Source organism: Charadrius vociferus, unplaced genomic scaffold, assembly GCF_000708025.1.
Source record: "Charadrius vociferus isolate BGI_N301 unplaced genomic scaffold, ASM70802v2 scaffold493, whole genome shotgun sequence".
Lineage (NCBI taxonomy): Eukaryota > Metazoa > Chordata > Aves > Charadriiformes > Charadriidae > Charadrius > Charadrius vociferus.
In genome coordinates this window covers 438,322-452,190 of record NW_009647581.1, presented here as the reverse complement: position 1 = coordinate 452,190, position 13,869 = coordinate 438,322, and the positions used below count along the sequence as shown (strand labels likewise).

Here is a 13,869-nt window from a genome sequence, read left to right as displayed (position 1 = left end):
CAACATACTCCACATGTATGGGTTCATACAAACCATAACCTGCTTATACACTTTTTTAATACAGTCAACTGCGTTTGTGACCCCTAAGTGAAAAACACACAGAAATATAAATTATTCTGACAGCTTTCCTCTCAACAGTAATTAAACCGCTATTGAGTAAGGAGGAGGAGATGAGAGGTAGGCATATAATTCTGGGTATTCTAAATAGAAGTCTTCAGGTCAGCTTCTGGTTAGAGTAAAAAAACTGAAGCTGTCACACACAAAACACCATTGTACTTGTACATTAGCTCGTAGCATGAATAGCAGGATTATGCACAAGCCTTTTCACATACGGACTATTCCACAGCTTTAAAATAATTATTTTTGTTCCACCACTCATGAGTCAGTGACAAAATGCAACCAACTGGACAGTTTTCATCACGTTTCCTGACTGAATCTGCAAAAATGCATTTCTCATTAGCAACACAAATATGACAGGACCAATGGTCAAAACCTTTGTATCCCACATTGGCTTTCCCAATGTACCCTCTGGACAGTTTCTTATCGTTATTCTTTAACAGGCAATAGCTAGTATTGTTTCTGAATAAAATAATATGGTTTATAATGGTTAAGGATAATTCTTCAAAATTTGAAAGACAGACCTCTCAGACAGCAAATCAATAAATACAAAAACTATTTCCTGTATTAGAATTTATGACGAAAGACCTATTTAGACATCACATTTAAGCTACTCTAAGCGTCCAGGAATTTCAGCTACTTTGGCATAAATATATTAATACTCTTCTCTTCTTGTAATGGAATGCATTACAAGATTATAAATACCAGGTAACATAACGCATCATTGTTTTCAGAACAAACTTTTCTAACTTTCTCGTACTACTACAGCAGCACACAACTGAGTGCAAACAGCCTATTTAAAAAATCAGAGATCACTTAAACATATTGTTTGACAAGCAGCATCTTGGATAATGTCTCATTGGAATGTTTACTCAGGGGGATACAAAACTAGCTTATTTAAATTACATCTTTCATAGCAGTGTTTGAACAATCATCGCATTAAGAACATTAACAGAGGAATCTTCTCTATCAATATTTCACGCTGTGTTTACAAGCAGAGTTAATACCCTTCCAGTGTGACATCCACTCGTGTGTATTAACTATACCTGCAATCTTTATGGCTACAGGATCCTCTGAAACTGGAACAGGTCCCTCTTTGACTTCAACCTGTTTTTCAGGGACCAGAGTAGATGTGGCAGGAGGGGTATACTTAGTCTCAACATAGACCACAGATGTGGAAGCAGAGGGCTTGGAATTGTGAAAAAGACTAGCCCACGATTTTGCAGGCTGATTAACAGGGACTGATCCTGCAACCGGGACTGTTGCCTCAGTAGTAGGTGAAGCTTCCTCAGGCTTAGCTTGGTCTGAGTCAGTGCTTTCCACAGTGTGCAATTCTACCCCATTGGCAGCTGTGTCCTCACCAGAGGATTCAAGTGTTTGTCCATTAGTAACGCCAAGATTTTCAGTAGTATCAGTACCAGCATAAGACTGTACAACAGCTGTCCTTAAAGGGCTATCTCTGCCAGCCTCTGAGGGGATGCAAAACTGTTCAGAATTAGTAACACGGCATACCTCAGGCTGCCCTGCAGTCCTGGTATTGTCTAGTGCGCTAGAAACAGAATCATCAGAGACAGCTTCGTTAATGAAGTCCACAGAATTGTCCGGGCTGTTGCAAGTCCTTGGTGTGGCCAGAGAGGGTATGTCTCCCGTCAGTTCCGTATCCTCCGTGCTTATGCTGTTTAGTCCCGATGAATTCGCATGGCCATTTACAAGAGCTTCTGTAGGAGCGATGCCATCGCTGACATCTTCCAAGTAACTGTAGTATCCAGGAGGTCTTTTTTTCTTCTTTTTACGCTCCCTTTGTCCAAGGCCTCCAGACAAGCCATCATTTTCAGCGTTAGAACCGCTGTCCAAAGCGAGGGTTGGATCAGTGAACTGGCAGTCAACGGAGTTGTAGTTTGTTTCACTGAGACTATCATCAGGGGTTTTCTGAGCAGATGCACAGCTGAGAATGAATTCTGGAGCCTGAGGATTCAGAGTACTTGAAATACTGTAGTCGGTGTTGTTTAGTACAGATGACTGTGTCTCAATAACTTCATTAACACCAAATTCAATTCTCTGATACTCTTCCCCTGGACAAAAGAAAACAAACCTGAGTTAGTGAATGACATCTTATAAAAAAGCTGCAAGATCAAGAAAAAAAAAATCCCTGCAACTCAGAAAATAAACTTCATTCCCTCAAATAAAATAATTCTTATTCTCTATCTCAATCCTGAAGAGGATTTCAAGTCATCATTTTCTTAAAGACAACAGAGTATGATTCAGGTGTTCTTAAACAGAGTACGTAGTTTTTCAAATCACTACACAGTTCCTACAAATAGCACCTATAAAATTCACCTATTAAGAAAAACTACTAAAGCCCAACGACTTAAGCAATATTCTGCATTAATTTAAGCACTGGATAAGTGCATATAAAATACAGTGCAATATTTAACTCCAAGCTTCTGAAGTCAGCCTTTTCCATGAATAATTAGAAAATCCAAGCCTTTCCCCGCTTAACTTTTAAAAATAATTTCCACAAGTGCGATTTGGCTCTTGGTTTTAGGGGGTTTTGTTTTGTTTCTCCTGATGTGTAAAGTAAAGATTTACCATAATCATTAATAACTGAAAAATATTTTCATTCATTGTATGGAAACAGTGCAATTACAGCTTTTGAAACTAGGCTCAACAATAACTTAACACAGGTGAATTTATTACTATAAGAGAATATAACTATACGATTTTATGAACAAAATACAACAGATAGGCCTCAAAATAGGTCAGTGTTCAACTTGCACATACAAGCAGTACTGAAAAATGTGCAAACTGGACTGCATTGTTTTGGGTTTTGTTGGTTTTTTTTGTTTGTTTTTTGTTTGTTTTTTAATTTAGCCTGGAACTTTGACATGCTCTTTAAAGAAATGTTAAGAAACACTGTCATCACAGGCTGTAGTATCACAAAATATTGCCAGTCAAAAAATACTGCGGTTTCATGGAACTTAATTAGTTTTATAATGCATGCAAGCTAACTAGCAGCACTGAATACTTCAGTTACAACTATTTCCAGAAATATCAAATAAAGAGATAAGTTTAATGACACTTCTGACTCTCAGGAATGTTAAAGCAGCTTACATTGTAGTACTAAAAGTTTTGCAGGTCCTTTTATGATACATATGTCACTGTTTCAAAGATACTCAGTTTAATATTTTCTATTTCCTAAAGGGGGGGGGGGGGGAGAAGGGGGGCAAAAAAAAAATTTAAATTTTTAAGACACTTACTAGAGAACTAAATAACACTAGATACTATTTCCAAAGGAATATGAATGGATACACCACTAAACTTTGAAGATTTTGTGCAATTGTGAAAAATTGTGAAAGGAAAAAATCTAGAGGGTACGTATTTTTTAGTATCAAATGAAGAGTAACACATTCAATGTGTCTTGAGGTCTGACTTAAACATGCAATACCAACATATCAATTAGTGAACAAAGCTATACACCACAGATGTTAATCACTCTGCTTTGATCTATTAACTGAACTAAACGAGAAGTAAACACATTTCACATACCAAGTTCAATCTTGCTGCCAGTCAGACTAAAGGAAACTTTAAAAAAAAAAAAAAAGAGAGAGAGAAAACCTCTCCATACACATCTGATTTCTCTACATCATGTTAACAAGCGTCTGAATGTCAAATTTTCTTCACCTCTCCCCTACATCCACGAGAAAGCATTTTGTAACACCATGCCTGTCAATCTACCATTCATCAACTACTTCTGCAATCACTGCCTAGCTATCACCAACCAGAAAAGAGGGCTTATGTTTCTTTTTAAAAAAATCAGCAGCCTAGGGGCAGGAAGGTGGAAAGCTGCTGCCTGATATCCACTTAAGAGGGAAGGACTGGGACATCTCAGGCATCACCCTAATTGTTTAGCAGCAACATCAACTGGCGATCAGTGTTGTACAGGGCCTGACCTGTCAGGACACACACAGCTTGAAACCAGAAACAGCCTCGTTTGCTTGGAATTGCAGAGCACGGGTTTTAAGGGAGATGGGACACAAAAATCACAACAAAACTACAAAACTACTCCTCATTAGTTCATCTACTTATGGAGCAACTTGTTAGTTCAAGCATGAACCAAGAGCTAGCCCATTACCATCTGTAACAGTAGAAAGCACAAGCAACAACTGGCAACACCCAATATTCCTCCAACCACGGTAAGAAATAATTATTGGGCATGTGTCAAAACCCTACCAATTCAAAATAAACTGGAGCTTCTGTTTCTTTTCCAAAGTCCCTGTTAAAAAAATAATAATTGCTTCAAAACAAAAAATGCCATTTCCCTTCATGGGCGAGTTAAGTCTACGACACCCAAAAGTGAGTCCTCACTTCTGCACTCCTGTTCTGCTCCTCTACTCTCCAGCAAGCTTCCAGCACTTGTGTTACCGAAAGCTAACCTAGCAAAAAAAATAACCCAAGTGAGTACTTTTTCTTCTGTTTTGGTGAACTTATCAGCTTACTGTACACTAGACAATGACAAGAGCGAACTTGGGGCAAGTGGGGAGCAGAAAACAAAACTCATCCCTTACAATTATAGCACAATGGTAATTTAGCTGAAGGTGCAAAATGAACAGTGTGGGCTAAAGTCTTGCCAAGAGCATAACCGATATTCTAGCATTTAACACACAAATTATGAAGTTACATCTGAGGAATTAAACTTTGCACCTTACAGTAGGATTAGAATAATAAATGCAGTAGCTACTGTCTCTGGGATGACCAACAGAAGCTCATTTGCCATAAGATTGTGTCAAGTTACTTTGAAAAAAAACGAGAGGTTTTTTTTTTTCTATTTGTTTTGACTTTCCACTTTGCTTCTGGGCATCTTTGCTTCAATCTAGTTCACAGTGCTATTCCTGAATAGACTGAAACAAATATATCTGTTGTGAACAACACAACAAGCATATTGAAACAAGTACCAACAGATGCTCCAAGGACAAAGTCTATATACGATAGCAAAAGCTGTGCATACATAGTACTAATTAGTCTTAACAGAGTTCTGCATATTAGAGCTTCAGCCGTGATTTGATTATTCCTGGTAAGTATTAACAGATCTTCTAATTCCATAATAAAGTTAAATACTGAAGATAAGTATAGGAAAAAAATTAGACTACGGGTGGGTGACATGATCAGTGTGTGTTTATAAATGATTATAAACGTTCTGCATAAGCATAGCATTCCATTTTAGTTTCCACAGCTTCTTATGCAGCCATCACAGTGATAATATGCATGCACAGTACAGTGCAAGCTTGTTAAAGACATTTTTCAGGCAAAACCTAATTTGCTGTCATTACCTAATCTCAGGGCTGGGAGGGGTTCTCTCAGGGTCTAGGAATGATCTGAAAAACATTTGTACAAACCAACTTTCTGCATGGCTTGTGAACATTAAAATCTTAGTCTTAAAGAACAGAACTTAAATCCACAGTTAGACAAAGCAATATATGACTGGACACCCCTGTCATCAACAACAGACAATTCCATGTGGCCCTTTTAGCGAACATTTCGAACTCCCACCTCAAACTACTCAGGATCCTAAAACTGGTCTTCTACTAAATAAAGCTCCTGAATTTTCACAAATATTGCACATCTACTTTCAAATGGAGGCTGCTGTCCTTATTTATGACTAGCTATCTTATTTACCTTTAAATGCAAGGCTAAAGTCACTAAGCATAAAGATCAGGTGTTCTTAAACATTTATATGTGCATTTTGGTCCTCTCAAGTACTTTTGAGAGATGTCCAGTCAGACACCTGCATTAGCTTGAAGGAGATCCAGACGTCATTTGTATCACTCTCACATACATCTGGGTAAGTCTCAGCTTCCTTGCTTTCCCCTGGTTCAGGGAAAAAAAAACCCACTAATTTTCCTGCTGCTTAAAAGACTGAGAAAGTTCAGTTTAAACTATACAGAGTGATGATCGCATGGCAACTCCTACTTAACTGTCAACTTTATATAACTATGAAGCAAGGCCAGGTTGAAAGGTGTACGGGTTGAGACAGAGCACACATGTAACTGCTACAGCATTAAAACAGAACTCTGTAAAGCATTTTGACATCACTAGTCATACTTTCACCAAGAGAAAAAAAAATGGGGGGGGTAGGGAAGGGGATTTTCCAGAAGAATATGAGAGCCAGAAACAAGAGTCAAAGGGAACGCTGAACAGAGCACTGCTTGCAGAACTGACTTCAGGTTGCCACTGCCAGAAAATACTCACGCTACGGCTGCTACAGGAGGGCCAGGTAAACGCCACACCAGTTACTTATTTCTTCACTACAAGTTCTCTAGCAAACTTCAGCCCCCCATGTTTTTACAGCTACATCCTGCAACATTTCTGCAAGACATTAAGATTGTGTGGTAGCACAATCAAGGAGGAGTAAGCGCGTCTATCTAGTTAGCTGAAGTTCATGCAGTATTTTCAAATACTCTCATGGATCTCATTCAATAAAGACATTCAAAAAACAACCCGCCAAATATATGCATAGATACCTGCTGAAAGAGTTCTAAAGATTAAATTTAAAGAGAGGCTGTAGTAAATCTAAGGAAAGTGTCACAACCTTTAAGTTTAAACAAAACAGATATTGATTTCTTACCATGGTGAAACTTACCTGTGGACTTAATACCACATGAAACTGTTTCATTGTATGGGGGGAGCTGTACAAAAAAGAAATGAAACTTATTTAAAGACAAAGCAACTCCATTAACATTTGATATCAGTTTCATTCGTAATACCTGAACCCTTTAAAAATATCATCATTATTAAGGTTTGACTTTCTGAGAGCACGTCTTGAACTCATGCTTCTATATATATCAAATCCCACACTGTAGCTTCAAGTGTCCTTGCAGATTACCACAGTTACTGAAAGATAAAGATTATCTTGGTTACACACCACAGGCTCATCAACTTCTCAAGCAATTTACCTCACAGCCTCAGGATCTTCCTTCAACAGTAACTCACCACGATTTTAAAATGAGCTATATATCCTCTTTTTAGACAAAAACTGAACAGACCTGATTACCTTTGAAAGGATGAAACAAAGTTTTGCGCAGGCAATAGTCACGCCTAACAAACCTTCTGATTCTCAAGCCTGGTTCAGCCGTAGTGCTGCCCTTGAAATGTTTCAGCTAAGGTGTATTCTGAATCGTATTTAACAAAACCAAAAAATTTAATCATCAGCCTAAGCATAATGTAACCACAGCATACAGTCTCTATCTGGATTGTAAATACCTCTGGTATAAAACCCTGCTATCATTTTATGGACTCGGTGGTTGACAGAACCTCTGCTACTGTGTAACCACAGCTGGGCAATTTCTAATCCCCCCTTGCCTTTCCCCAAACTCCCCCAGCAGCTGAAACCTTCTCCTGTGCCTGCATGGTGGCCATTGCTACACTGCAGTCCAGCAGCTGCCTGGAGAACAGCTGAACTGTTTCTGCAGTGGGAGATAAAACTTTGAGAGTACAGTCCAGTTTTTATAGTGCTATTTTAAATATTAATTATATTGGTGTAATAGATATCAAAGACTTCTCCATTGAAGTCTTCCGTTCTCTAAAGCTACAAATACTTACATATTGCCTTCTTAAAGTACTGAGACAATAGTGCATCGAAGTGCCAAGAAAAATATTCCTAAAATTCCATTATAAAAAGGTGCATAAGAAGAATACATACTGTAATATACATTTATAAACAATAATTCATATTAACATATCACCTTTCCAGGTCAAAAGTGAGAATCAAATGGTCATAAAGGGGCTCTAAGCTGCTAAGAACCTGTTATCCATATTAATATTGAACACAGATTCAATATAGTTTTATAGTTAGAGCTAAAAAAGTTACTCTAAGTCTATAGTAAACAATTTATGATAAAACTTGCAATTCTTGTTTTTCTCCAATTCAAAAGGCTTAAGAAAACACAAAGTAAAAAATAAAACAAAATAAAATAAGAAGTAGTCCACCTATTGGTCCCCTATATGTCTGGTTAATCAACAGCTTTTGCTAAGTAGACTTTTCTGACTTGACCTGTGCCGTACAACACAGTCATCCGAATCACATCAGTCAAGAGATATCTGACAGAACATGTATTAAAAATGCCATGTAAAAAGAGCCATTCTAGACAGCTGTTACATTGACTAATCCACCCTTCAGTCTATAGGTAAGGGACTTCAGAAGGACAGTAGCATCAATGGATGCTGGGACTCCCAGAACTGGCACTGTCCCCAACAGAATGTATGTCAAACACCACTGCAGTATTATAATCTAAGTCTTGTCCTTCTTGAATTTCACCCTAATTTTTTTAGACCACTTTTCTCTGAAATATCTGCACCGTGTAAAACTAATAAGCATATTTTTATTTCATCATCCAGATAATTAAAACATTGAACTGAACCAGATCAAGGACAAACTTAAGGAACGTTGTTCAACACAGTTTTTTATTTTGATAGCTAACCGGTAAGTGGTACACTTGAGACAGTTACAAAATGAAGTAAGACCAGTTCGAATGCTGTAGGTTCACGCTTCCTCAACACATTTTATGAGAACAGCTTTACAGAAGTCAGGATATGATATTTTCATTTTCCACAATGTAAGCATTAGAATAGCTGAGGTAGGACACCTATGGTGACACTACACAGAATGCAAACATTACACTGCTGCTTCTGTAGTTAATGGTGGGAAAACAGCAACGTGACCAGAAGAAACATGTATTACCTGAAGATCTATCCTGCCTTACTTCCCACCTACCAGAGAAGACACAAAGCTAACCCTAAAGGCAAGTAAAAGCTATCTTTTTCTTTCTAAACTTCCCCCACCCCCCAACCCCACCCCATTCCCTTCATGCACTTTTATTGTTTAGAGGTATACTATACTAATTTTACTTGGAAAATTAAGTTACAGGAAACTAAGATGCATTAACAATAGTCCTCAGATTTGTAAAATGTGACAAAAGGATTTCCCCTCCTACAGTTGAAGTGTCCGTTTCCTTTATGCTGAGAGGGGAGGAGGGAAGCACCATTGAAATGTTTGAATGGAAACGTTTGAAGGAAAAACATGGAAATTGACCTAGAGGAAAATGTTTTTCAAGTCTGGAGATCAGGACAATAGCATACTACTCTTCCCTACAAAGGAAAATGGTTTCTTCACTCCCTACCAAGAACTACAGAGAATAAGAGTCTACAATACTCTCTCTAGTATATTATGAACTCAAACACACAAAGCCAACTGTTCCTACTCTGTGCTTCTCACTGCCACTGTAATTAGTTCATTATTGATCCATTTCTCAGAGCTCATGCACAGCCTTCCTTGTAAGCACAGCTTTGATTGTTAGCAGTGCTCCACCTGTCAAAAAATATTAGGAAACCGTCCACTTCAAAAGGCTCACAAGATTTAGAAGCCCACCTTACTTCAAACTAAGAACAATGCTGAAAAACTTTTCCTCTTATCCACCTCAAAAAAAAAAAAAGAAAAAAGGCAATCAAAGCTGAGGTAATAGAGCTGCATAACTCACTTTTAAAATTCTATCACTAGTGTCAGCTGTTTCAGCTCTGAAAGATGACAAGCAGAAGGTGGAATAATTAATTTCTGATTTCTAAAAACTGACTTAACATCCACATACATGGAAAGACGCGTCCTGTTCAGTATCTTCAGTTTGTAAATTAGAAAGCTAAGAGAGTGGTAAAAACATTAATTGTATTGTTATATTTCAAATATACACAAAGAAACACAGCCTTAAAATGTTATTTCTAAAACAAGTTTAAAGTAGATCTTACCTCAACAGAGCATCGTGGAGTCACAAAGAACTGATTAAATTCGTCAGGGCTGAACTCCCCAAAAATATACTAAAAATAGAAGAGAAGGATCTTTGTTAAAGAAGGATTTATATTCGGTGTAATTAATAAATTCGTAGTAAAATTTATTAAGATACTAGCATTCAAAAAGACATGTTGGGTGCCAGAAAACTCACCTGTTTGCATCCCAACTCTCACCTTAATTCCTTCCCAAGTCTTTAGCAAAGTTCTTTAGGCTCTAGAACTGCATACAATGCATTTTCCTTCAAATTCCCACCAGAGGTAATCACAGCACAAACTGCAGCCCATCCCGTGACCAGTTTTAAACCAAAATGTAGGGTGAGAAGTCATATCAATTCATATAAGCCCTAGACACAAGCCGGTTTACTTTCTAAAGCAAGAGAGATACATACCGTTCACAACAGAAAAAAAAACCCCAAGAATTACTTTTCCAGAGTTCTGCTAAACTAATGACTTACACCAGACTAATGGTACCACTACCCAAGTCCACAAGCACAGAACTGAAACTGTCTAAGCGTCAAAAAATACACAAGATCTAAATATCATCAATTTTGGTACAACTGCTCTTACAAATTTTGTTGCCCCTGTGCCTGAAACTCTGCATAACAAATCTAAGGTGAAATGCCTTTTCGCAACATTATATTCCTGCACGCTTTTAGATATTTTGCATCTATATTTCTATGAAAAAAACCTGAAAGTACCTAACAAGACCACAAAAAAAAATCCCACACTAAAATGAGAGTTTGTATTTCATTTACAGAAAACGAAACATTCCCAATAAAAAGGCCTGGCACATTGGCATTCCATAGCACCTGGAAGCTTCTATAAACTTCCACCACCGCTGAAAAGCATCTGAACATTCAAGAGAGCAGAGAGATACTGGGACAGAAAACAGCTGAACAAGGAGTTGAATAACCTGACAAAATAGACAAGAGGACTGGAAAATACCACTGATAACACATTTTTGGCATGTGAAAGGACTCACATTAAGAGAGTCACTAGTCACAAATATTATGGCTATGGATAAAAGCAGGTCGATTTGGTCCAGTACATTACAGCTTACCACTCTCATTCATCTTCAGTGTACGCTGATGGTCATTTAAGACAATTCTTTGCTATTTTCCACCCTTCTATAAGAAAAGCTTTTTTATCAGTGTCAACTCTTGCTCATCGTAAATCCTTAGCTTGGCTCTATCAAAACAATACTAACTAGACTGGGAGTTGAACCATACTAAAAAGTTCTTAAAGTTTGAAAAATCATCTATAATGAAGTGCAGGCTGCTGCCACAAACTGCAAATATAGTAATTCAATCACTTTTTTTTTTACTTTAGGTGATCTACTCCAATAAAACTCATGTACTTGCTGTTTGTATGACTCAGCCATCTACATTCATAAATTTGAAAGCATAAGTTTAAGCTAAATTCGACTGCAATTACAAAATACAGTTTTCTTACACAGTAAGTGTGTTATACATACATCACTTATGCGTGGAAAGAGTTTAACCATTTTAATGCCCTTCAGTGTTTTTAAACAAATATTAATATAATCTGGTTTAGCCAGCAAACAATTCTAACAGTCAAAATAGACTGGAACATCTGCGATACAAAGGTCTGAGGCACAGTTAAACAGTTAATGCTTTAAAAACACTTCACATGACCAACTCCTAACTACCAACCGAGACAGCACAACACCTAAACAGAACAGGATCCCTAAATTGTACCTGAGTGAATGGCCGCACAGGACTTAAACTTGGCCTATGTCCTCAATATAACTAAGTCATTTTTATACAGTAATATACCAGCTAGAATTTATCATATTACAAAAACACGCCAAAGAGAAACACTTGCTGAGTCATAACTAAATTATGTTTTCAGGAGATATTTTTGATGTCGTCATGAATGTCAACTATAGACTATTAAAAGTTACATAAATACAACCTGAAATCCTCCATATAATAGTACAGTTTTTTCATTTAACAACATTTTTAACTGAGGTATCACGGGCCTGGTACTTCTTTCAGAGCAAAAGAAAGTGTTTCATTTTCAATTAGGGAACACAATACAAAAGTTAAACAGAGTGATCATTAATATGATCTTAATGAAACCATTTTACTATATAATGATGTATCCACCGAGGGAAGTGTTGTGTCTGTGCAACTGTTTCTTCATAACTTAAAACACGACATTAAAAATGTACCAACATCTAACACAAACACTAATCTTAGTCAGACTATAGCACAAAACCCCTTGGGCCTAAAGCACTTTAGCACTTGGGCCTAAAGAAACCAGAATTTTATTTTATTTTATGAGGCTTTATTTAACAATGCTTTACACCTACAAACACAAAATAAACCAGTTAAAATATCCCTGCATAATAAACTGAGAAAAAGACCGTCTCAAAATAAACTTATTAGGCCATATGACTGATGACATTAAACCTACCTAACTTAAGAACCTTCCTTTTCTCTGCCTCTCAAGTCAGCCTCGTCTCTCAAGAGACAGATTCCTGCAAACTGCACACACAGCACCCTCTGCTAGCACCACAGAATCGTCTACCCTTTTTAAGGCACAACTACGTGCTGAAGTGAAAAAGAACCGAAATATCACATCACTTGGCAAGTATGACAATCTCTACAAAAAAGGATGCAGAAGAGGGGAAAGCCATTGCATTTTAAGCAACTTGAAATACAGCGCTATACTCCCTGCCTGCTGCCTGTCCATCCTCCAGTCCAACAAATCAGCGCGCCCGGAGCTATACAAACAGGCTCTGTATAAGAACATACTTGTTTTAGCTGTGAAACAGCTTCTGAAAGACATCACTGTAGTACTTACCCTGAACCACTATACTCAAATTTAAAAGGTCTTTTGGCAACTGAAACGCCTAAGTAGTAAGCATTAATAAGCAAGAGAGCGATAGGATTTTATAAACGCCATCCACCCTTGCAAGAAATAATCTCATTATCAGTATGAGCTTTTGGGGTCCTAGCTTGTACACTCTAAATTATTCCACATAATTTCAAAAGCCTCAAAGTTAGCTATTTTTTTTTCTTCCTAAACTGACAAATAAAATCCAATCCTTGGAACAATCAAACAAAAGCTTAATTAAATTATTTACACAATTCCTACCCAAGCTACTCACGATCAGCATTCGTTTACCCCACACTGTGTAAATAACATTTAAAACACACAGCAGAGATACACTAGCATGTCGTAAAACTTTGCCAAAGCCATTTCAGGCCATTTCAATTCCAATTCTAATATTTGCAGGCGTGCATTTCTGTAAGAAACGGACATGCCCATTAGGACTACATCAAATTGATTCCTTTAAATGCAAAACGTGAATGTCCCCTACACTGTGTCAGTCTCTAAACTTGTGTGTACTTTGAGACCCAAATCATGGATAACAGACTGGGACTTCACCACATAAACTCCGAGGAAAAAGTGGGTTTCAGATACAGACTGCTTACAGTCAGCCCTAATGCAGGCAAGAGATTGCGATTCGCTCGGAGGTAAGCTGCTTGTCATGCCGACCGCTACCGACGTCTCAGTGCATCAACTGCCTTTTACCTTACAGTAACTGCAACTGTACGGTTACCTGAGCAAAGGAGGAGCACAATTGCTATGACCACGCATATAAACAGACAGCTGAATCGGCCCAGTTAGCAAAATCCGTGCCTATTACCATCGATAACACAAAAAAAACCACGTATGTATCACAACATGCAAACCCAAAATATTAAAAAATATCTCCAGTGAAGAGTTGAAGCTTAATTACTCAGAGCTCTACACAAATTTTGTTTTAAGGCAAAAAAAAAAAAAAAAAATCAAGCTTTCTCCAAGAAAAAAAATATTGTTTAACATTTAATTATATATTAAAAAAAAAAAAATTAAGCAAGCTAAACAGTAGTTAATGGTGTAAGT

At 37.5% G+C, this 13,869-nt stretch overlaps 1 protein-coding gene across 1 annotated transcript in view; it reads right to left on the bottom strand.

Annotated features, from left to right (window-relative positions):
- Nucleotides 1-13,473, bottom strand: part of USP10 (ubiquitin specific peptidase 10) — a 37,176-nt gene extending 23,703 nt beyond the window's left edge. Inside the window, exons 1-4 of the mRNA XM_009880953.1 lie at nt 13,330-13,473; nt 9,910-9,978; nt 6,755-6,800; nt 1,164-2,189 (exon numbers count right to left, since the gene is read on the bottom strand). Of these exons, the coding sequence (XP_009879255.1) occupies nt 1,164-2,189; nt 6,755-6,800; nt 9,910-9,978; nt 13,330-13,473 (1,285 nt within the window). The remainder of the gene's footprint in view (nt 1-1,163; nt 2,190-6,754; nt 6,801-9,909; nt 9,979-13,329) is intronic.
- Nucleotides 13,474-13,869: the final 396 nt, after the last annotated feature.